General features: G+C 38.3%; 1 protein-coding gene across 1 annotated transcript in view; it reads left to right on the forward strand.

Moving 5' to 3' along the window:
* The first annotated feature begins 16718 nt into the window (after window positions 1-16718).
* The window catches only part of LOC114651963 (potassium channel subfamily K member 1-like), a 61260-nt gene continuing 51271 nt past the window's right edge, over window positions 16719-26707 (forward strand). The window contains exon 1 of the mRNA XM_028802096.2: window positions 16719-17292. Within this exon, the coding sequence (XP_028657929.1) occupies window positions 16956-17292 (337 nt within the window). The 5' untranslated portion in view covers window positions 16719-16955. The remainder of the gene's footprint in view (window positions 17293-26707) is intronic.

A 26707-nucleotide genomic window follows, 5' to 3' on the forward strand; every position in this document is an offset into this window, starting at 1 on the left:
ACCCAAGAACACTTGAACCTGTAATTGCTGCCACAGGGTTTTCTACAAAGTACTGAATTAAGAATCAGAATACTTAAATGAATGAGAGTGAGAGAGGGACAGTGTGTGTGTGTGGGGGGGGGGGGGGGGGGGGGGGGGGGGGATGGGCGTCTGGAGCATGCAGTGGTACAGCATGTTGCCGCACCCAGCAGCCGCGTAATGGGTGACACCTCAACAACATACTACTTTGAATGGAATGGAATAGTGTGCATTTTATAGCAGTGGCTGGAGTGCCAATCCTGCCACCAACCTCCAGGTTTTCATTGCAAGTTGGAGGACCTATTTGCAGGGCTGGATGCAGGTTAACATCTAAGATTTAAATGATTTGATTTTTAATAAATTAGCAAACCTTTCTGAAAACATGTTTTCACTTTGTCATTATAGGTTATTGAGTGAAGATTGATGGGCAAGCATGGCAAATTTATCCATTTAAAATTAAATCTACAACGCAGTAATGTGTGCTGAAAGCAAGTGAAAGTTTTCTGAATCCTATCTATCTATCTATCTATCTATCTATCTATCTATCTATCTATCTATCTATCTATCTATCTATCTATCTATCTATCTATCTATCTATCTAGAAGACTCTACCATTTTCCTTTTTTTGTACTCTCACAAATAGTGAATCAGATTTTTTACCTAACACAATTTTTACATTCTTACTTTAGAGCACACCCACCTGAGAACTAGTTTCCTTTTTTTTCATTCATCTGCATAGGGTGTTGCTTTGCTCCCAGAAACTATGCTTATGAGAATTCCAATGGTCCCTGTGTTACATTATATCATAACATAAGATCAGATTTCATACCCGCTCTAGAGCATATAGAATCTCTGTAACAAACAAAAACCGAACTCTTGCGCAAAAGCTAGATAGTTGGCAGGTATTTAATCTTTATTTAAAATTATCTCCTTCTTCTTTCAACTTCTCCCATCAGGGGTCGCCACAGCAGATCATCTGTTTCCATGTCTTCCTGTCCTCTGCATCTTGCTCTGTCACACCTGCCACCTGCATGTCCTCTCTCACCACATTGTGAGCAAGAAAGAAACCAAACTTGGTTTGAAGTCTTTTAATGCATCGCAGAATCCTCAAAAGACTCTCACTAGCTCTCTCTTTATATATATGTTGTAAGACAAAAAGCAGACACGAAAAAGGTTTAGGGCATGTCTGTGACCCCATATAATGAAAATAAATCAAAAAGGAAATGATCTTTTCACCAAGACAGCAATAAGGTCTCTTCAGACAACATTCCATTGCAGAACTAAATGCAACATGTGAAGAATGAAGGCATTAGTACATAGTGCCAACCCCTGGTTTGGTAGGTAATTACTATCATCAAAGCCCTTAAACTGCTTCCCAAGTGCATGCACATGATACCTACAATACTTCTGATTTCACAAAATGGCCACTCCACAACAATCCCACTTCCGGCTCCCATGGATGACGTCACTTCCAGGTCCGCCATGACGACATCACTTCTGGCTCCATACTGATGACCTCACTTCTGGTTCCGCCATGATGACATCACTTCCATCTCTCTGTATTGGTGTAATTTCCTGCCAACTCATTTCCAGTCGCCATTTTGTATGTAAATCCTCATTTCAACTCTGTACTTTGTCAAATGCTTTGGTTTTTTTGATCATTTCTTACTCAAATCTTCACCACGTCTGACGAACATTATACGGGACAATTCTGCAACTCTTTGTGGTGTTTTCCAAGTGAATTTATTTTATTACTGTATATATATATATATATATATATATATATTAGTGCTGGGCAGAGATTAAAAATTTTAATCAGACAATCACAACAATCACATTATGTGCAAAATTCAATAATGAAGTAGTGTATTGCATGTACTTGGTTTTCAAACACTTTAAACAAATAAGGTGCTTTTTAACAGCAGTATTCCCTTAACATAGTAGCAGTTAAAATATTTCTTGTAAATCTCAACTTAAACATCAATGTAATCAAATCAAATATAAAACCAAAGCTATTTGCCACTGCCAGGGCATTAACGTTTTATCTAGTTTGTTAAAGAATAACAAGTTACCCTCAGAGTCCAGATCCACAATCACAACATTATAACAGGCACCTTCCGAGAAACAACAAGTTAACATTTCTAAATCTGTTTTCTTTTTTATCTGAACAGATACCAGCAGAAACATTTCCTTTTATCAGGGAGCAGCATAAACCGCCTATGTTCAGTAGCAACTCTTTGAGGACTAATATTCTTTCCAAAAAACTCAGTTTTCTGAAAAGTGCACAAAGCAATGGTTTCAAACATAAATCAACATAAAAAGTCTGTTGCTGCCTGTTATGCCTGCTGTCTGCGCCTGTTTGCAGTTTGCGGCAGCAGCGGCTGCGCAGGGGGTGGCTTGACATCCAGCAGGAATGCACAGTGGGCTGGCTGCCTGGCTGTCTTTGTGAGACAGGTGGGCGGGGGTGGCAGTTGCAATGAGACACAATATGGTTTGTACCTTCTGTCATCGTAAGTGTCTGTTTTCCCAGGTGAACGTTGCCATAGGTGCATCAGCTACACGAACGTGTTCAGCACCACGATAAGCTGGGGACCGATCAGCTGATGCCAGTACCTCACTTTCATTTTTGATCTACATCTCCAGACCAATTACATCAAAATCGGAGTCCGACAAATCAGAGTTCGATACAGCGATAATATGAATAAAGTCATCCACGGATTATTTTGCTTAGAGCATTCACTTTTGTATCTCTCCACATGCCATTTTAGAAGCATGGACGCATAGGGAATTGAGGTCAAATCAACAAAGTTAACTTTCCTTCTAGTAAAAGCGTATCAAAAAGTACTGTAACAAGAAGATAACTGATCTCTATTGATCGCTAGCGAGACTGAGGCTTTCAAAATAATAATAATAATAACAAAAACTGCAATAAAATAATTGTTGGCTTTAATTAATTAATGTGTTAACATGATAATAATGCGTTAACTTGCCCAGCCCTAATATATAAATACTGTATATGTATATATATTGGAAATATTAAGATTGCAATCCGATTGAGATCTGGGGAAGGAAAAGTCAATACCTTGGATTCTTTGTCATGTTCCTCAAATATTCCTAAACAATTGCATTGTGGCAGGGTGCAATATCTTGCTGAAAGAGGCTGCTGTCATCAGGGAATACCATTGCCATGAAGGGGTGTATATGGTCTGCAACAATCTTTAGGTAGTTGGTACATGTGAAAATAACATCCACATGAATTCCAGGACCCAAGGTTTCCCAGCAGAAAATATCCCCAGAGCATCACACTGCCTCCACCGGTTTACCTTCTTTCCATAGTACATCCTGTTGCTCTTCCTCAGATAAACAATGTACACGCACCCAGCCGTACACATGACCTAAAAAAACTGTGATCAGTTAGTGCAGGCCACCTTCTTCCATGCCTCTGCAGTTCAATTCTGATACTAATGTGCCAGTTTTAGACACTTTTAGCAGTAGACAGGGGTTAGCATGGGCACTTTGAGTGGTTTGTGGCCTACTGTTTTGGAGATGCTCTGACCCAGTTGTCTAGCCATCACAATCTGGCCCTTGTGAAAGTCACTTGGATCCTTATGCTTGCCCATTTTTCCTGTTTCCAACACATAACCTTCAAGCACTGGCTGTTCATTTGCTGCCTAATATATCAAATACATATTTCCTTGACAAGTGTCATTGCAATGAATCAATCAATGTTATTTACTTTACCCATCAGTGCTTTTAATGTTGTGGCTGATTGGTGTACATACAGCTATTGAAATGGGCTGGTATACATTACTGGCGCTATGGCACTTTCCCATTTTTAGCAGTTGAATGTTGGCAGTGTTTTCAAGTATACTGGCATGCATCACACATATCCAATCTCTCCTCCCGCCAATCCTCTCCAGCCCTGGTTGTTGATTTGACATTTAGTGTACGGTAGCACTCGAGAGTACCCACACTTAAGTATAACAGTCTCAAGCACTGAGTAGTTTCCTAAGAACTTAATTATATGGAAACATGATCATTTCAGTAGTATTTCTCAGAATGGAAAGTAATATTATTGTCTCATGAAAAAGTAAGCCTAAGGGGTGTAACTTTACCTAAAGGTTGTGGGTTAATTATGTAGATAGAAGATGCGTACCTTGAAGCCAGTCTCTAAGGCCTGACATTTGTGACATTTGACCTCTTCCTCATCTTTGAATTTTCACAGAGATATCCTTGGATGTCATTGTACTGTTGATTTGACAGTTAGTGTATGGCAGCACTCGAAAATACCCACAATTAAGTACTGTATATCAGTTTCAAGCACTGATTATATTCATAAGAACTCACAAATGTGGAAGCATTTTATCTCACACAGAGAGCCATAGATACATGGAATAAGTTACCAAATAGTTTAGTAATCAGTCACACTTTAGGGATCTTTTAGTCCTGGGTGTACTATGGAATGCACAAATTCCATTCAATTTATTGCTGCATATTGCTCTTTGATTCAAGATTCTTTATTTTGTCACATACACAGTTACACAAGTACAACATGTAGTGAAATGTGCCCTGAAATGGTCCATGAGACTGTGCAATAAGTTAACAAATAGATAATTTACATTAAATTACATTTAAATTAAAAAAGAAGGAATTAAATTATTCTAAATTGGCCCTAGTGTGTGCTTGGTGTGTGGGTGTGTTTGTATGTGTCCTGCGATGGGTTGGCACCCTGCCCAGGATTAGTTCCTGCCTTGTGCCCTGTGTTGGCTGGGATTGGCTCCAGCAGACCCCCGTGACCCTGTGTTCGGATTCAGCGGGTTGGAACATGGATGGATGGATGGAATTAAATTAATAAAAAGAAACTTAAAACTAACTGTAAAACTAAGGTGATGCCATAAATAGGGAAAAGATACAGTATATATCCAAAGCATTTCAATTTTAAACAAGATCTGAACTGTTGTGCAAATGTAACAGAACAGAATATCTATGTACTGTAAGCTTCAGTGTGCTAGTTTGATTGTTAAGTAGACTTAATGACTTGGCGGCAGCTGAGAAGCAGTGAGGTAGAGAATTCTTCCTGTGTTAATGAAGATTTGAAAAAAAAAGTGGTAGCGTGTCCAGGTTAAGAAATCTGTGGACAAAAACTCCTCCTGAGCCTCTCTGTTCTGGCCATAATACTTCTAAACTGTTTGTCCGATTTCAGCAGGTTGAACAGATGGTTACTGGGGTGAGATGAGTCTCTGATGATCCTAGTTGCTCTGGTCCTGCATTTCCTGGTATAAATATCCTGCAGAGATGGTAGATCAATTCTGGTGTATTGTTCTGCCACCCAGATCACACTTGGTAGTTCCTTAAAGTCCCATACACAGCTGTTCCTAAACCAGGGGGTAATGTTCCAAGTCAAGTCAATTCAAGTCAAGTCAAGTCAATTTCTGCAGCACCAGAGTAAAAAGTAATTAGGATCACTGGAAAAACTCTAAACTTCCTCAGCTGTTTAAGATAGTAAAGATGCTGCCTTGCCTTTTTAGATTTGGCTTGAATATGATTGCTCCATGTCAAATCCTCTGTGATGTGATCACCCAGATATTTAAAAGTGTTCACCCTCTCCACTGCAATTCTGTAGATGTTGAGGGGGGTGTAGGACCGCTGCTGTCACCAACCAAAGTCCACCACCAACTCCTTAGTTTTGCTGACATTCAGTTGGAGGCAGTTCTTCTGACACCACAATGATAGGTTCTTCACTTCGTCCATGTATGCTGTCTCATCATTGTTGGAGATGATGATGGAGTTGGAAGCATGTGTTTCCACAGAGTCATGAGGTGAGTGCAGAGGGTATAGAACAGAGGGTTGAGTACACAGCCTTGTGGCACTCCCATATTGAGTGTAATGATGCCAGAGGCACAACTACCAACTTTCACCACTTGTGGGCTCCTTGTAAGAAAGTTGAAAACCCAGGCACACAGGTGGCTGCTCAGTCCCTGGTCTCTCATCTTAGTGAATAGTCTATGGGTGACAATTGTACTGAAAGATGAACTGTAACCAGTGAACAGCAATCACACATAGTTACTCTTCTTCATATCCACGTGGCTGAGGGTGGTATGCAGGACGTGGGAGATGGCATTCTCCGTTGATCAATAGGCAAACTGGATTGGGTTTGTGGAGCTGGAAATGGATGCTGTAATTAAGACTTTAAATAACCTCTCAAAAACTTCATGACTACCGAGGTCAGTGCAACAGATTGGTAGTCATTCAGGCATGAGGGCTTATTGTTGTTTGGTACTGGGACAATAGTGGACCTTTTAAAGAACACAGAGACCACACACTGAGCCAGAGACTTGTTGAAGATGGAGGTGACTCCAGTCAGCTGGTCAGCGCACGTTGTGCTCTGTGATTGTGTTGACATCACCATGTGCTGTCAGCAGGCTGTGGCTGCAGCTGTCTTTAGGATTATTAGCCTCATAACAGGTGTAGAACACATTAAGTTCATTGGCAAATACAGAGTCAGCACCCACAGCCACCTTGGATTTGCTTTTACAGTCTGTAATTGTGTGTGTAATTCGTTTCGTCGGCATATGTAAGAACGACTCCACACACTCCCGATACAGGTGTTTTACATCCTTTACAGCGAGCCATACACCATATGAAGCAGCTTTGTAAGCGCTCATATCAGCTGGTGGTGAGTCCTGCCTTATACGCAAAGGTATGGGCGTTCACTGCCTTACGGATAGTTCCATCAATCCATGGTTTCTGGTTAGCAAAAGTCTTTGTAGAGCAGAACAGAGGCTCAAAGTGCTGCAACAAGCTTACAGTTAAAAAATGATGCATAAAGATACAAACTCCACTAAACATCAGGACAGCTTCTGAATTTTATTAGGAACTAGGAGTGTCAGAAGAATGAGTGAAAACTCCGGAATATTGGAAAGCACATTCATCCTATGAGTAGTCTCTAAAGTCTTTACATTAATTATAATATGCTTATTTCAAGGAATATTATGATTCAATTCCTCCAGCTAAGGGAGCATTCTAAGTACATGCCTAAACACCTGAGCTGATTTTTTGCAATAAAATTATGCAGTAGTTCTGCTCTAATTTTGATGATCCTTAAATTATTGCACTAAATAGCCCACTTAAGTTATGACATGATTTTTATTTCCCAAGTTTATAAAAACATAAGACTAGTCTTGATGAAAAGTAGCTGCCCGACAAAGCTTGGCATTTCCTATTCACCTAATACTTACAAAAATGTTTCTCTTTAGGTTTTTTTTTTGTGAACTGCTTATAACTAGACTCCTGGTAACTAGTTTCATGTGGCAAGTTGAATTTGAATTTTCTAATATGTCCTAAATTTATCTTTAAATAAGTTACCACAGAATATGACTATCAAACAGAGTATGTAGCATACTGTAAAATTTTCCCTGTCTTGCTGAATTATAATGCATACATTAAATCGATGCTACACCTAAAAATCTAAAAATCAGTAAAATGAAGAAAATAAAATATGACTACCCAATTTTTATTTGTCTTTTATGTTCATGGTAAAGAATGTATTGTGAAAGTACATGAGATGCAAATGATGTCTCTTATTAATGTCTTTCCTTAAACTAAAGTGATTCAACTCTTTCAGTCTTATCTCATGAATCATCTTAAGCAGTACTAAAGTAAGAGTAGTAATTGGTCATAAATATATTATCATTTTTAGTAGTTCTTTTTTATTGGTGATGTCTCCACTCTGTACTTTCTGGCACCACTGGTCAAGACAACAAGCAAGCCTTATTATTATCAGACCTAAATATTATGGAGGAGAATGTTAGGCCCTCTGGCTTCAAGGAGAAATTGAGCATAAAATGGTTCCTGTTACATCAAAGTGCTCATAAACATACCAGCAAACCTTCAAATTATAAGATTTATAGAAAGAAAAACTGTAGTGGAATAGAAACTTGAAGTCCAAGAGCTATAGGAAGCATTTGTTGTTATCCTACATTTGCACAACGTAGACATTGAGGTTTTTTTTTTTAATAATCATAGTTATAAACAAGGAAATGTATGTTTATTGCATGTGTGTCTGAATTATTTTTTCATATTATTTCTGTAAAACATGAAAAAAGAAATGTCCAGATGTAATAGTTTTACAGTAAAAACTACAATTTAAATATATTATAGCACCTATTGCAAAGTTTTGATAACACTAAAGTAGTTAACCATGAATCAGCAAAAGTAAAGATGACACTATCTGAAGAAAATTTTGATCTTTTGGTGTGCTAATTATGCATTGTTCATACTTAACCATTTGTCTGTTAGCTTTATCTAAGCTCAAATACTCCACCCATAGTAGAATGAAAAATTATTAAGTGCTGAAAAACAACTCACCACAGCAGAAAAACCCTAAAGCAAACATCGGAAAATGAGCTGATGATGAGATTCTCAGCCTACAGTAATTATATTTTCATATTTGCAAATGCATTGCATGTCTAATATACAAGGTGTAACTAAAAGCTAACCTTGTATTGCTAATGTGTGTAGCACTGGGAAAATACAGCAATTACATGGAAATATAAACCTAAAAAATCTAATTTCTCTGAAGTAAGCAAAGCTGTTAGTTTTTTCTTAATATATACAAATGGGGCTTTTTCTCACCAACATAATTAAAGCTTGAATTATTCCAATTAATCCGCTGATTAAACTGCAAGCTAAAACCTTTTTGTTGATTCTTTCAATTTTCTGAACCCGTTTTTATTTCAGTTACACGTTCACAGGCAGATGAATCTAGTAGCAACTTAGAACATGGCAAGAGCCAACCCATCACTGTTCATTTTATTTCCACTCTCACCATAACCTAATAATCCTTACCTGTATTTCTTTGGGATGTGGGAGGAAACTGAAATACTCCATGGAGAAGGGGAAAATGGTGTGAATGTTTTCTCCACCACTGTGGAGACAGTGACTGGGGGAATTAATCCAGAACGATCAGAGGAGGAGGTAGCAATGCCAAATACTGTGCCACCAAGCTGTCCCCTGTAGTAATATATTTTCAAATTCCTTTCTGTTAAAATGGTCAAAATGATCATATAAATAAGCCTAATTTGATTACATGCATAATATTTTATGATAATAATATGAACATTAAAAAATAAAAATAAAAATTCACTACATTCAAGTACATTGCATTCATAGTAAATTACTCAAATATACCTACAGAGTTGCGGTGGGCTGGCGCCCTGCCCGGGGATTTGTTCCTGCCTTGCGCAGTGTTGGCTGGACTTGGCTCCAGCAGACCCCCGTGACCCTGTGTTAGGATATAGTGGACTGGACAATGACTGACTGACCTACAGAGTATGCACTCTGTCGATAATGGAAATGCTTTCACATTAAATTCAAGAAAATTATATTCATAGTAAATAAGTCAAATGTAGCTACAGAGGTACATTTGAAGCTTCTGTAGATACTGGACATGTTTTTAGTGCTTATGTTGTACCTCAGTTAAGCAGTGCGACTGAAAGTGGCACCACAGTTGAACACGCAGTTTGCTTTTGCATTCTCATATCTTGCACAACAGTGCGCCTAAAGGTTAAAGCAATCATACCCTCCACCCCACCAGGCATCAGTTACAAAAGGGGATTGAACAAAATAACATTCCAGCACCGAAAAAGCAATTTTTGCCTTGCAGGATTCTTACAAGAAGCAAACACTGGACAAGTTACTCATTTTATTAACAGAGTCAGATACAACTTTCTTTGACACGTAGAAATCTACTTTTATCTATCTATATACTTTTTATCTATCTATTGTCATACATGTGCGTGCCTGTCTCAGCTGAGGTAAGCACTACCACTCCAGGTCAAAAGGGGGGTACTAATGCTGTGTCTTCTCTTCCTCCTGCAGTTCAGTGAGGACACCAAAAGCTGCCCACCCAGAGCAGGCACCACCCTTTCCAGTTGGGGATCCTTAAAACTGGATGGACAAGAAAGGTGGTATCTCATATCATACCCAAACCTGATCAAAGGTAGAGCTCCTGTATAATTTTTATTGTGTCACCATGTGGGCATTTTCTTTCATTTTTGTTTATTCATTAAAAGGGCTCACTTTGTTTGTTCCCCAACTGTTATTTGTGGACTCCTGTGTTCTGTCAAATGATCTATCTATCTATCTATCTATCTATCTATCTATCTATCTATCTATCTATCTATCTATCTATCTATCTATCTATCTATCTATCTATCTATCTATCTATCTATCTATCTATCTATCTATCTATCCACAGGTGCTAATGAAATTAACAATAGCAATGGCTCACATACAGATGACAACTAGCTGTTCAGAAAAGAACTTACATGGACAGAAATTCTACTTGGGACAGATGGCAATTTCTTACTTTAAAAATGTTTTAATGTAGCAAGGACTGCAAAATTCACGTTGCTTATCTTTACTTTCCACTTTATAGTGAAACGCATTGTTCAGTATTAATCAACTAAAAGTAAGTAAAAGAAACTGTGGTAAAATATAGATAACATAATATTTGAGCATACACTGTGTTTTTAATTTATTCTTAACTTAATCTAAATGAAATACTTTACTAAACAAATATTTCAATTCATCTGTGTAGTCATCTAAATCACATCTTACTATTATTAAAATGAGTTTCCCATGAATACTGTAGTTGTTGTAGTTAGTCCCTGTGATGATCTGAAAATCTCAGCAATACAAGATGGCCTTGCTGTTAAATTGCTTTTTACTTGGATTGAGCCAGTTAGGGACCCAGGGCACCCTGGAAGGACGGTATAGCACCACTTGCCTGAGTGCATCTTAAGATTCCTCAGGAGGGGCTGGAGAAAGTTTCTGGGAATACTATAACCTGGTCTACCCATCTCAACATGTCCCACACTGCAATAAAATGTTGATGTTGATTAATTTAGTAGATAAGCTTCAAGTCAATTCTTTGGGAAAGTATTCAGCTGCCACCTTGTTAGAGCACAACAAGTATGTATTATACAGTACATACTTGTGTTATTCAAAGAACATCTGTCTTTGCAAAATACCTTCTTTGCACTTCATTTTTAGTTTTTTATTAATTTTTTTAAAATTTTATTTGAAGAAAATAACATTCCATATGATCAAATCTAACTTAAACAATGAAGATAACATTACATACAATCAAGTCGAACTTAACAAAACAGATTTCAGTCCCCACCCGAGAGAAAGAGAGGAGAGCCAACAATAAGAACAAATCTTTGAAAACCAACAAAGAAGGGAGAATGTCCTTTTCCCCAATATAAATGTTTATTCTAAAATGTTATTAAATAGATCTTGCCATATTAAAGAAAAATTGAACAGATCCTGTAAGCACAAATTAGATTTTTTCCATTTTCATTATAGTGTAGAACATCAGTTAACCACTGAATTATAACAGGTGGTCTGGGATTGTTCCAGTTGACCAAGAACAACCTATAAGTTAGTAGTGTGGTATTGGCAATTACAATCAATTTGTCCTTCTTCACTTTAAGCCCATCTGCGAGTACACCAAATAGAGCTGTTAATGGGTTAGGAGTGATTGTGACACCAAAGCTGTCTGATAGGCATTCAAATATTTTTGTTAATTTAGTGCATTCCAAAACATGTGGCCCAGTGAGGATGGAGCTAGATTGCAATGTTCATAGGTTAACTCTTGCTCTAGATACATTTTGGACAATTTGAAACAAAGTAAATGTGATTGATAAAAGACTTTAAGTTGAATGATTGAATGTTTTGTATATATGGAGCTGGAATATATTCTATGCATGGCTGCCTTCCACTCCTTTTCTGAGATATTAAGCAAAAGATCCTTTCTCCGCCATTCCATAGGATCTTTGAAAAAAAGAGACTTTAATATGCTTTTATATATTATTGAGATGCTGTCTGAGTCTTCAGGTTTAATCAGTATTTCTTCTGGAATAGAATGGGTGGAAGGTGAAGAAAATTGGGTGGGTTCCTTTTAGCAAAGATTCTGATTTGAAAGTTGTGGAAAAATTGTGCTGATTGTAAGTTAAATTTGAAGCAAAATTGTTTATAAGAAGCAAAGACATTATCTATATACACACTTCTATTAAAATTAATTTTGAGTATGGCTATCTATTGAAATTCTGCCAGTGCTTTAGGGACTACTGGTAAGGAAGTTTGTGGGTCTGATATATAAAGCTCCATATCATCTACATATTAATAATTAGATTTCTATGCTTGCAAATGCATTGCATGCCTAATATACAAGGTGTAACTAAAAGATAACCTTATAATGATACTGTATGTAGCACTGGGAAAATTCAGCAATTACATGCAAGTATAAACCTAAAAAAATCTAATTTATTTGAAGTAAGCAAAGCTGCCAGTTTTTTCTCAATATCTACAAATTGGGCTTTTTATCACCAACAGAATTAAAGCTTAAATTATTCCAATTAATCCACCGATTAAATTACAAGCTAAAACCCTTCTGTTGATTCATTAAATTTTCTGAACCCATTTTTATTTCAGTTACAAGTTCACAGGCAGCTGAATCTAGTAGCAACTTAGAGCATGGCAAGAGCCAACCCATCACTGTTCATTTTACTACCACTCTCACCATAACCCAAGTCACCAATAATCCTTACCTTTATGTCTTTGGGATGCTGGAGGAAACTGAAATACCATGGATAAGGGGAAAGTGGTGTGAGCTCTGTACAGACAGTGAATGGGGGAATTAACCCAGAGTGATCAGAGGGTGAGGCAGCAATGCCAACTATTGTGCCACCCAGCTGTCCCTGTAGTAATATATTTTCAAATCCCTTTCTGTTAAAATGGTCAACATGAGCATATAAATAAGCCTAATTTGCTTAAAATTCACTAAAATTCAAGCACATTGTATTCATAGTAAATTATTGAAATATACCTACAGAGTACACACTCTGTAGATCCTGGAAATGTTTTCACATTAAATTCAAGAAAATTATATTCATAGTAATTAACTGAAATGTACCTACAGAGGTACATTTGAGCTTCTGTAGATATTGAACATGGTTTCATTGGTTATGTTACACCTCAGTTAAGCAGTGTGACCGAAAGTGACACAACAATATAACACGTAACTTGATTTGCATTCACATATCTTGCACCACAGTAGGCCTAAAGGTAAAAGCAATCATACCCTCCATCCACAAAGGCATCAGTTACAGAAGGGGTTGAACAAAATCACATTTCAGCACCGATAAGCAATGAGTGTGATTGTGATAGTAATGCCATCCATCCATCCATTTTCTAACCCGCTGAATCCGAACACAGGGTCACGGGGGTCTGCTGGAGCCAATCCCAGCCAACACAGGGCACAAGGCAGGAAACAATCCTGGGCAGGGTGCCAAACCACCGCAGGACACACACACCCACACACCAAGCACACACTAGGGCCAATTTAGAATCGCTAATCCACCTAACCTGCATGTCTTTGGACTGTGGGAGGAAACCGGAGCGCCCGGAGGAAACCCACGCAGACACGGGGAGAACATGCAAACTCCATGCAGGGAGGACCCAGGAAGCGAACCCAGGTCTCCTAACTGCGAGGCAGTAGCGCTACCACTGCGCCACCGTGCGTGATAGTAAGGTTTTCCATTCAAGTCCTTATCTGATAATCCCCTTTATCTGTGATGCATGTTGAAAGTGAATGACCAATGGCTCAATGGCAGTTGCAAAAAGAAATGGTGATAGGGGGCATCCTTGTCGAGTACCACATTCTACTTTGAAGTAGCTTGAGATAATGTTGTTAATACAGACAGAGGCTTCTGGATTGTATAAAACAATTGTATCCGTGCGCATATATTTGTGCCAAACCCAAATGTATGCGATTTGATCAGTAGGTAGCTCCATTCAACCACATCAAATGCTTTTTCTGGATTTAAAGACAATATGATCTCTGGTGTATTAGATTTTATGGGTGATTATATTACATTAAACAAACATCAAAGATTACAAGCTGTGTCTGCTTTTAATAAATCTGGTTTGGTCTTGTGATATTGCAGAAGGACACACTTTCTCAGTCCTTCTAGCTAGAACTTTGGAGAGTATCTTAACATTATTATTCAGATGTGAAATTGCTCTGTGTGATGCACATTGTAATAAGTCCTAATTTGTCTTTGGAAAAATGGTAATTAATGCTTGGCAAAAAGAGTAAGGTAGAATTTTGTTGTTTCTAGCTTCCATACACATTATAATAATAATAGTGGTGATAACTTATTTGAAAATTTTTAGAATATCCACTGGTTAGCCATCAGGGCCTGCTGCTTTCCCACTTTGGAGTGAGTTTAGTAATGTGCATCTAGTAATTCTGGGAGTGTCAGTGGTTTATCCAGTTCCTCTGCACTAAGACTATCTAGCTGTGGTCTTTGTAATGCATCAGAAAACTCACCAGATTGTCTTTTGTCTTCTTTAACTTAGTAGAATATATGGACTTATAGTACTCCCTAAATGTGTGCGTTATATTTATATGGTCAATGCTTTTATCTTGATCTGTGTTTGTAATTTCTGTAATTGCATTGCAAACTTTGTACTTGTGGATTTCTTGAGCTAAGATTTTATTAGCCTTCTCTTCCGTGTTCGTAGTAATGATGCCGTGATTTAAAGATAAGCTGTTCCATTTCTTTTATTGACAAGAGGTTAAATTCTGATTGCAGAACCTGTCTTTGTCTATAAAATGCCTCATTCGGAGAACTTGTGCATTCTTGATCTATTCTGATAATTTCGCTCATTAACTCTGACCCCTTCTTGGTCTCCAGTTTATTTTTATGGGAAAGATATGAAATAATCTGTCCTCTTAAAAAGCCTTCAGAGTTTCCCAGAGTATTCCTGCAGAAACCTCTGAAGATGCATTTGTTTCTAAAAAATAATCAATTTGTTTGGAGGAGAATTCTGTAGAGTCCTGCTAAATGACAGGGGGTTAAGACGTCAGCTACTATATAAGTGTGTAGAGCATTATGATTCAAGTTCCAAGATCAGATGGGTGTGTTCGGAGATAGCAATAGCATTATATTTGCAAGATTTGATAGTGGGCAATAAATTATTATCAATAAGGAAATAATCAATTCTTGAATAACTATAATGTACAGGTGAGAAGACGGAATATCCTCTTGAGTTTGGATTTAACATTCTCCATGGGTCTGATAAGATATGATCCATTACAAACTGTGTGATGTGTTTGCGGTATTAGATGTTATCAGCACTGTAGATGAAGACCTATCCAGGTCTGGATTTAAAACACAGTTACAGTCTCCAACAATTATAATTTAATGAGTGCTCATATTGGGAGTAAATGCAAATATATTTTGAATTTAATCTCTGTCATCCACATTAGGTGCATAGATATTTATCAAAATTACTTTAAATAAATTACCCATCTCCAATTATATATCAACCTTCAGATACTACATATGATACTACAAATTAGATTATTTTATGTATTAAGATGCTTACACCACTAGTTTTCTTTGTATTGCTGGAGTGAAATATTTGGCCAATCCAATCTCTTTGCAAATGAAATTCATCTTTACTTTAATTCTCCTGTAAAAATACTGTCTTATCATTTAGGTCTGTTAGGCGAAGGAGTTCTTTTTTCTCTTTAGATCGTGATAGAAACCTTTGACATTCCAGCTTACAAAGTTCACTATTTGGTCAGAGAGACAGTGCTTCTTAACTTCTGAGGACATTTTGTAATCTTAAGTGAAAGTAGTGTGTTATTTCATAAAATAACTTTAACCTTGATTTCATATTGTTGGTATGTATTATGGCCAAGGGGCCTATTATTATGTTGGCACTTAAACTTGCTGGGGTGAAAAAGATAAAAGAAGAAGTAACTTGCTCTCTTCCCCACATAGATCCCTGGACAGCCTTCCCACTAAACTTCATTTATAAGTAGTTGGATTCCTCATCAATCAATTGCTTACACAGTAAAAGGACTGTTTAACCTTAAAGGAAAAATGTTGACAAATGGTCTTTCAAGTCTACAGTGCTTCTGTATGACCTCACACTAGATGACGTTTGAAACCCTCATACTGTCAAAGTTTGTTTTGGAATCCCCATTGGTAGAAGAACCTCTGAGTAAAAAACAAAGGTAATGTTCACATTATCATGTTGTTTTTGTCCTGCAGGACCATGTAATGTTGGCACAACTCTCCTATATTTTTTAGATGCACTTGTAATTGCTGTGAATGAATCAGAACATACATTGTTTATAGTCTTCATGATGTGCCTGTTAGTTCTCATGTTTGTTTATGGAGCATATAGATCTGTTTACTGTATTATGTGTCAATAGGTTTAAAAACTTTTGGAGCCCAAAGTGCCTAGAGGGATACCATAAGAAACTGATTAGTTGAAACTGATATTGACAAACCAATGAGCACACCAATAAAAAAAGGCTCCTGATGCCAGGACTGTGTTGGTCTCTCGACAGAGAATATGAAATACAATAAACTTGGAGATGTTGAAGAAAATGCGGTATTAACATTTTAAGTAACATTATAGAAAAGCACGTCTTCGTGTCTTCATAATAACTAGCCGTCCTTGATTTGTGGTTTATATAAGAAAAATGGAAAACGTTTGGAAAAAAAATGCAGTTGCTTAAGCCCGACTATTCGAACTGCAGCCCTGCCTACCTGTATCGGGGCGGGCGTGTCAAGAGCCTCCCTACAAAAAATGTAGCGCATTGCCATGCAAGTCGTGTCTTAAACTCCATGCTGAAGAAGATGTGGTCATTAGTGTGTGCTAAAGTTAATTTTTGAGCATCCAGCGTATTTCCAAAAGTAGGATTATGTTTATTTTTTGCATAAAAACAAAATGCTTCAACTGTCATAGTACGTTTTTAAAAAGAAGGACGAAGCCGTAATTTGTAGACTACTTTAAAAAAAGTCATTTAGCTTCTAGTTATTATCATCACCCCTTTATGCCACGCGCCAATGTTTGCTAAACTCTACTCAGTGCTCTGCAACTGCAGGACTTGGGCATTTTCGATTCTTATAAGCTGCTACATCCTCTTCATCATTTTCGGAGGTACGGTCCTCATGGTTCTGGAAGAGCCGAAGGAAATGCAGTTGCGGAGCTCCATTCGCATTCTGCGAAGCCGCTTCCTGCAGGCGCACACCTGCGTGACAGACGAACAGCTGGAAACCTTCACCGAGCAGGTGCTTTGTGCTCAGAAGTTTGGAATCCCCGTTTTGATCAGCGAAGACGATAGGGACAATTACGATTTCACGTCGTCCCTGTTTTTCCTCACAGCGTTTCTCACAACAAGCGGTAAGATGCTACACTTTCCCTGAACCTTGGGCTTTATTCACTTTTTACATGAACTTTTACTAAATCGACTTCAACTGCTGATAAAGATCGCCTGCAAATGCATGTTCCTATTTTCTGAATGAAAGCACATACACATTATACAATAATACATATATTGTATCTGTTTCAGTAATTATTTTGTACTTAGTGCAAATAATGTGGGAAGACGTTGGTGGCGCATAGAATAGCGCTGCCGCCTGATGAATGTTGAGTCCTGTGTTCTAATCCTTTTCACTCGCAGAAATGTTTGAGGTTGAACACTCTACCATTGTCTGTGTGATTTTCTACCACATCCTAAAATAACCGTCTGGGTTGATTAATTGGCCCAATAGACAGAAAAATATACCAGTTATGTCTGTTCAGTTCTCACTTTTAATATACAGCACTGTGTCACAATGCAGATTTCACGTGGCGTCAAAATAAAACGCGATCCTGTTGCAAAGAATCGTATATTGCCCATAATGTAAATGTCCACATAGTTCAAGAAAATTCAATACTGATTATTTTAAATATAAAAATGAAATCTTTGTTTATTATTATATACTCTAAATATTTATTTAATGTGTCCTCTATACATTATAGATACATGAACTGTAAAGGTAATGTAATGTCTATGCATAATATATACTGGCACCATTCCCGCAGTTGGTTCCTGCTCTGCACCTGAAGCTACCAGGATAGGCTGTGGCTACTGCAACCCTGACTAGGACTAAACAGGTTCAAGAAATAGATAAATGGATATACTTAGTGGATGGGCGTTATTAATAGGGCTAGAAGTTTATAATAATGATTCTGAAGTGAGTTCTCTGATAGAAGAATAGTGTTTGGTGAGTGGAACACTGTATTACAGTTTTTCTCAGTTGCTTTGGTGCATTTCTCACAACAGACTTAACATTTGCATAACAGCGAGTACATTTCTCAAAACACTTAGTGCAAATGGCAAAACATCATGGATGACCAGCAAAAGCAGGTAACCTCTTCAAAATCCTTAATCCATGCCTCAAAAGCAAGTATTTACATTGCTGAATATGTCAGTGCCATCAAAATGCCAAGTCCATGAATCATCGTCCAAGGACATGACCGCCAAAATGTAAAGTCATGTTATCAATATAAAATTGGCACAATCTAAACATTTTCTGATGCACAAAACATCTGAATGACAAGGGCAGGAAACATAAAAATACAAAACACCAATTGCGGGAGATTGATTCAAGAAGAATATTTTATTGATTGCACAGGTATATGGTGACATACCATGCACTGCACTTGGAGTCTAGCAAAAAAATGCATTTCAATACTTTATGCATAATATATAAAATGAAGGAAAAAAAATTACATCGAAAACAATACATACATACTGAAACTCTAAATGCTCTCTACAATTGAAGATGTGAGTTCCAAAATCTGTTAATTACACCTTTTGGTAAAATTTAGTGAACACGTGATTGTGACTTTTCATGCAGTTGGTCATGTGCCGAAAATATGTTTGAGATTCAAAACCTGCTAATTGCAACAGTGTAGCGCTATAGTTTTAGGGATTTAGTTTCAAAATCTGCTTACGGACCCAGATTTTCCTATTTATCTCCAAAATGTATCTTTTGTACTTAGCTGATTTTGGAACTGAGCTCTTCAATTGCTGCTGATCCTGTATATTGGGCCACATGTTCTCATCCACATCACAATGGATATCTTCCTTTGTAATGCAGCGTGGAAAGAACCTCGTAGAATGTCTTATCCAGCCTCTGCAGGCATCTGCTGTTATATCCCCACACGCAGCTTCCATGGCAGCAAGCAGTGTCATTTGTGTATGTGGGTTACGCTCATATACCTTCCACCTCCAAGCTGAGAAGATCTCCTCAATTGGGTTGAGGAATGGGGAATATGGAGGTAGGAATTCCATCAGCATCCTGGGGTGGTTGGCAAACCATTGTCTGATTAGGTTGGAGTGATGGAAACTCACATTATTACAAATGATCACATACTGTGGTACATTTTCTTGACCAATCTCCTCTTCAGGAATGAGATCCCTGTAGAGGGTGTTCAAGAAGGTCAGCAGATGTTGGGTGTTGTATGGCCGGACAAGAGGAATATGAGTGTGGACCCCATTGTCCGAAATAGCCGCACACATAGTGATGTTCCCACCCTGCTGGCCTGGCACGTCAATAGTAGCTCTCTGTCCAATCAGATTACGCCCACGTCTTCTTCCTTTGGCCAAGTTGAAGCCAGCCTCATCCATGTATATGAAAATATGTGGTGGTTCACTTGATTCCAGGTCCATTATACGCTGTATCAAACAAGATACTACAGTAAGTTTGATGTAAATTGCATTTTCATTTTGGAGACAATAGAGTCAAATCTAACATATTCATGTTGCTTTCACAGTGGTAGCAAATGTGTCAAGGTGAAATCAACTGTACTGCATGTCGATATACAATGTTGGACTATTTGCTGTGCAGTAGATTACAGTTACAGTATTACTGCACATGTTCAGTCTTACCTGCACATACTGGTACCGACGTTCCTTCACTTCTTCACTATTCCTTTCAAATGGTACATAGTATAACTGCTTCATACTCATTTAGTTTCTCCTCAGCACTCTGTCAATAGTTGTGATGCTGACAGACTGGACATTCTCAAACACATCGTTGTCAGCAATAATGGCAGTTTGTATTTCCTTGAGTCTTATGGCATTATTTGCTATGACCATACCCTCTTCTTGTCGAGGAGTGCAAATAGGCCCCCTGCCACCTCTTCCAGGAAGTCTTGAAGTCCTATGTGTCACAGTAAAAATACAACACTGAATGGACAACAGTAACAACAGTATTGTCTAGTGTGGACTATTGTAAATATATGACATACTGTAACATTATAAAGTAATACACACAAATACAGAGTAAAATCATTGATTTACACACCTGTTCTCTCTGCGAAATGTCTGAACAATTCGAGGATACGGTTGTTCTCTCCAAATTTGGCTGCACCCTTTGACCTGCTTCAGCCATTGAAAGGCCATGATTTATAACATGGTCCACAATTGTGGCCCTTATTTCATCAGAAACTGACCTATGTGTTGAACCTCTTCTACCTCTTATGTTTTGTCTCCTTACACCACACACCCCTACTCTTCTTGGTCTGGGCTGTTGGCCCTGTTCATTTTCTTGCTGTTCTTCCATTTTCAGGTTGTCCTTCCTTGATGTGCTTCCACGCTGCATTGTGCCTTGTCTTTATCTACTTGCCAGCTGCAGGTTCAGGAGCAATTTTTGGGGACTGCTCAGTGATTAGTTGCTTGATTGATCCAAGATCTCACACCTGCCCCGAATAATGTGTCACCTGAGAGCAATTTAAGGTGGTGCAGGAATCATTAGTATTGTGAATACAAACCAAAAAAAGTTTTGTAGAAACCTATAAAATACACTTGACAGCCAATGATATCTTGTTGAACACTTTTGACTGCAATGACTTACACAATGAACAAATGACAAGTTTGTCTGGAGTGTAAGACTATGCAAAAGAGGGCTACACAATGCATTTTGATCATCATGACATAAGCAACCGCTGATGCATGATATAGCTGAGAATTGCACATAAGTATCTGCCTGAGTGAACTAAAGCAATTGCAAAATGACAAAAACACCCAGAAATTGCTGTTATGATGTGCACAACTGACTAAAGGTTGTGGGAATTGAACAAGCAGTTTTGAGAACTGCGATTCTGTTGTGAGAAATGCACCAAAGCAACTGAGAAAAACTATAATACATTTATTTGCCCATATGTTCATTCATATTCTACCATATGGGTGCAAGGTAGGAACCATGTGCAGTCTTCCATTTAGTGCATGTATTGGTGTCTTTTCTTGATTGCTTCAAGATTGATTGATTCTTCTATACAAAGAGTATGTGGAAACTGTAAGTCAGGAAATAATACATTCACAGCTTCTGACTGTGATTTGACAAAGAGATGTTTAAAATATTTTTTATCCATCCGTTTTATAAATCCACTTTTATAAAATAGAGAATATTCCAGTAAGCGTCAGGCACAACGCAGGACCAGTCCCTGGACGGTGCACCAGACAATTGCTGGGTGAACACACACAAACACACAGAACCAACTTAGCATGACTGATCCACCTAACCTGCATGTCTTGTGACTGTGGGAGGAAACCAGAGCTCCCAGAGGAAGCCTACACAGACAAAGGTTGAACATGCGGGGAACACCCACATTGTGTGGCAGCAGCACTTCCATTGTACCAACCAAATGTTTTCCAATCAGCCTTAATCAGAGTGACAGATCCAGATTATATACCAATTTACAGTTTTGACCACCATTCATATTAACCAAAAATGAGACAAATTACTTTATTTGGTTAGCATTACAATTATTTTGAAAAAAGTGTATTTATCCCATTATTTATTGTAGGTAAAAAGTATACATATAAACAGCATAGTTTTTATTGTTTCATATATTCCACCAGATGAGAAGGCATTTGTCAGTTTTTGCATACCCCAACTTACTCTCTAGAGAGTTTTTTTGGGATCAAAGCACAGGGTCAGCTATTCAGGTTGGGCCTTGCTCAAGGGCCCAATGGAGTAATATTCCTTCTGTTGCTGCTGGGATTCGAACCGACAACCTTCATGTTACCAGTCCAGATCTTTAGCCACAGAGTCACCACTTCTTGTTTAGCCTCCATGCTGCAATGATAAGAAATCTACTGTTATCATAAACCTTTGATATCGTTCATTTATTTAAGTATACAGTATACTGTATGTATTTTCTGGTAAATGTATCATTACTAACAATATACTGCATTATTATTGAAACTGAATGCAAGCAATTCTTAATCTTATTGTGGTGCTGGTTTTCTTACTAGCCAATGTTTTAATCAGATAGGCAGTTTCTACCGTTAATCAGATTTCTTGCCTCATTTGATGCCCAGCTTCGTCTTTGTGTGTTTATTGAGTCAAAAATATGCTGTATTTTTTCTGCAGTTCAAAAAAGCACCAAAGTTTTTTTTAAATGGCTTTTAGAAGATACAGTATATCTAGTCATTTTTTTCAATCAGCAATTGATGGTAGTTTTATATTTATTTTATTTCTTTTCTGTGACAAGATTAATGGGGTTTCAGCATTAAGGGCCTGTGCGGCTCAGCCTCACCAGCTGCAGTGCAAAATAAGCAATAAGCTTCCTTCAGTAATTTAACTTAATGTTAAAATTTTTATAATATCCCTCATCTTTGTTTGTCTTAAGTAACTTTTCGCAGTTGTCTATCATTTGCTCAATGCAATTACTTATCTCGGAACATATGACTTCTTGTAGTAAATGAAATTGTTGTTTTGCCTGGTGCTACAGACCTGAAAGCCTGCACCAATTGGCCCTGCAGTGTTCTCTGTATTCTCAGGTGAGCGTATGCTTATGTGTAACTTGAACATTGAACTTTTCAGTTTAGTGATGGGGCCTGAAGGTTATCACCTTTACTAAAATAAGGACTGCCTGTTATTGTTTTTGTGGTTTTTATTTCAATCGCATATTGGCACTTCCCAGTTAAATTTTTCCCAGTCAAGACCATGGGGCACATGCCATTGAAGAGGTATGAAAAAACCAGTACCATCTGCTCTCTTAAAGCTAGTCGCAGAATTATTTTATACACTGTTTACAAGACATTACGCTGCCCAAATCTTGATTTTCATCTGCTGCTGAGGAGTACCGTGCTAAATTTGAAAAGCTACAAAAGAAGCCTACTGTATGTGTGCTCTTTCCAGTTTGTGGAAATGAAGCCAGCAGTATGATGATCCTGTTTCAAAGAATGTAGAATGGAGGTATATAAAGAGCAGGTATGCATGTAGAAAAGTGCTTGCCTTGTGCTGACCAGCAAAAACCTGGCTGCATGGTCTTTAACGGTGCCACCAGACATGCAATGTGCAATTGGAGTTGTGCACAGAATTCCCTGCTTGTGAGTAGTTTGGCAAATTACTCCAGATGATAGAGCTATAGTAGAATGCTGCATAATCTAAAGTTAATATTGAATTTAAGAAATCAATAAGAAATATATCTGTGATACATTATATACTTGCGTGAGTGGTATGGCTTTTAAAAAGCTTTTTTAAAGCAGAAACATGGACACAAGATTATATGGTACAAAAGTAATAGACTCTGCTCTCTATTTAAAAGATCAGGCTAAACAGAGGTCATCTACCTGAGTCAGGCCTTCTCCTCCCAGGTCAAATTTACATCCTTGCCCTAGTATTAAGTGATTGTAGAGAAAAGCCAAGCAAAATGACACCTTTTATTGGCTAACTAGAAAGATTACAATATGCAAGCTTTCGAGGCAACTCAGGCCCCTTCTTCAGGCAAGATGTAATATTAAGTGATTGAAACACAATGAAGAAAACACACCTTAACCAGTGAGGTGAGAGCAGAGCTAATAAAGCCCTTATTCTAAGATGGAGTTAATGGTGGGGGTCTGAGGCAAATAACAAGAGAGTGCTGGAATGTAGCTGGGTGAACAGACAGCCAGAAACACAAAATACGCATAACAACGGCAAAATTTAGTTAGCGGAATGTAAGAATGGGCTGAGGTTTTAAAAAGCTGTGCAAAGTGAATCAGATTGTACATTGCATAAAGGTAAGAATAACAAAAATACAGCATAGGTTACAGCGCACATGAAAATGACATAAAAGCAGATTGGCAAAATACATTTAAACATGATAGAGAAAAGTTTGAACATAGCCTGAGGGCATTATCCAAAAAGTACTGAGTTTAAATAACAGATAATTATAGACATTGGTTTAGAAAAAAGTTGAAAGGGCATTTCTTAGGGTAGTGTTCTTTTTTTTATTCTAGTTGAACGTCTAGCTACAGAATTCTGAATAAATTGCATAAAAGTCTTAGTTATTAAAATTAAGTAAAAATGACATTTTGGTTTGCTGAATAATTAAATAATAGTGCAGAAAACGTTGCACTAGGATATAATGATCCTGTGAATGATGTGTCTAATTCATCCTCAAGAAGAGTACCACTGCATCGACACCTTAAGCTCAGTAATATTAGACATTGTGACAGATTGGGGGTGCTGTCGTCCCCTTGAATCCTCTGATCAGTCGCCAGACACCAGATAAAAGTCCAATAATTATTTACTTTAATAATAAACTACACCAAGCACCCTCTACTCCACTATACTCATAAACAATTACACAATAATCAATACAATAAACAATCCTCTACTCCCAGGCGCATTGCCACCCTTCCTCCCGACTCAGCTCGCTCTGCTGGGGTTTCCCATAGTCCTTGACCCGGAAGTGTTTTCTCTCTCTCTGTCCATGTGACTTTGCAACACTTCCGGGTTGAATAAAAACTCCTTTTCTTCAACCTGGAAATACGTCATTGCCTCTGTCCCCTCGACTGGGAAGTACTTCCGGGTTATAAGACAAATAGAAGTCGCTGGGCCTCCCTGCAGCGTCCCCTGGTGGCCCCCATGGTATCCAGTAGGGCTGTGCATTAAAACTCCAATGTCCATGAGGCCCTGCTGGAATTCGGGGCACCTCCATGTTGCAGGCCTAGGGGTATTGGCTAGGACAAACTGCCAGCCATATCTCACAACATACTGTATATTAGATATCTCCTTAAAGCAGATTGAGTTAACAGCACCACTGTTAAAGTGTTATAGGCATTAAAAAGAGAAGAAAAGGAGCTGATGGAAATGTAATAGCCAAGGTAAACTACTTATCAACATTTCTGATCTAGTTTTTAGGAGATTATTGCTCCACTATTAAAGCTAAGGAAACATAATGCATGATTTTATCTAAGATGTCAACCCTGATTCAATATTACAAAAAGATGAAACACTCATTACAAGAAAGTTGGATATACTCAGCTATTTCCACTCAAATATGGAACTGTGTGGCTGTTACACTATAAAGTATTATCTGTGCTACCCATCTAAAATGGGTTAAAATCTAAGTGATCAATGTAGACCTCAGTATATTCAGCTTTCATATTTGTAGTGCACTGTCTACTGGAATGTATTTTGTTATTTATGTGTGAAAAAATGCATTGATTTTTTCATTCTAACAGATGACGCATCACAAACATTAGCACTGCTTTTACAAATTTCATACTAAATGGCTATAACAGAGACATAACGACCAGGCGGGCACATAGAAACATAGACACACACAGAGACACTTGTCCTTGTATGAAGTTGGATAAGCTGATTTCTGTTCTCGCTGTTGGAAGTATTCAGTATTTATGTTTGCAGTGCACCATCTATTGAAATGCATTTTGTAACGATGCAGTAATAAAATGCATTTATTTTTCATTACAGCAGACAGCACATCATAAACATTAGAACCGCTCTTACGAATCCCATACCAAATGACATTTAACACAGTCACACCAACCTGACAGACACACAGATACACAAATGCACAAACAGATACTTGTCCTTTTATTAAAGTGTATTCTTGGTTATGTGCTTTTTTAATGCATGACAATAAATGATACTAAGATTGAAAAACAATTTTTAGAAGTGACTTTGGATATATTGTTGTTGTGGAGTGCGAGTCAACACTTCTGCAGTCCATCCCATCCACTACACTTAAAAGCAGTGACATCTGCAGTACAGAAGATGGCATTTTTGCTTTAGAGGTCTCATCTCATAGTTATTCCATTAAGGTCATTCTTATTGCAGAGAGTGTTCAAGAAGTCTTTTTCAGCCCTGGTGTACAAGCCTGCCACAGAATAACAAACTACTCAAAAAGTTTTAATACAGTACAGAACATAATACAGCTGAGATATGTTCAGGCATAGGGGTTTCCATTTGTGCACCTGGCACCAGGACACCCTAGGCTTCAGTTCGATGATCGACTTTGTGGTCGTGTCATCGGACATGCAGCCACACGTCCTAGACACTCGGGTGAAGAGAGGGGCAGAGCTGTCAACTGATCACCACCTGGTGGTGAGTTGGCTTCGATGGTGGGGGAGGATGCCGGTCAGGCCTGGTAGGCCCAAACGTATTGTGAGGGTCTGCTGGGAACGTCTGGCAGAGTTCCCTGTCAGAAGTAGCTTCAACTCCCACCTCTGGCAGAACTTTGACCACGTCCCGAGGGAGGTGGGGGACATTGAGTCTGAATGGGCCATGTTCCGTGCCTCTATTGTTGAGACGGCTGACCGGAGCTGTGGCCATAAGGTGGTCGGTGCCTGTCATAGCGGCAATCCCTGAACTCGTTGGTGGACACCGGCGGTGAGGGATGCTGTCAAGCTGAAGAAGGAGTCCTACAGGACCCTTTTGTCCTGTGGGACTCCAGAGGCGGCTAACAGGTACCCACAGGCCAAGCGCAATGCGGCTTCGGTGGTTGCTGAGGCAAAAACTCTGGTATGGGA

The sequence above is a fragment of the Erpetoichthys calabaricus genome, chromosome 1 (assembly GCF_900747795.2).
Source record: "Erpetoichthys calabaricus chromosome 1, fErpCal1.3, whole genome shotgun sequence".
NCBI classification, from domain to species: Eukaryota; Metazoa; Chordata; class Cladistia; order Polypteriformes; family Polypteridae; genus Erpetoichthys; species Erpetoichthys calabaricus.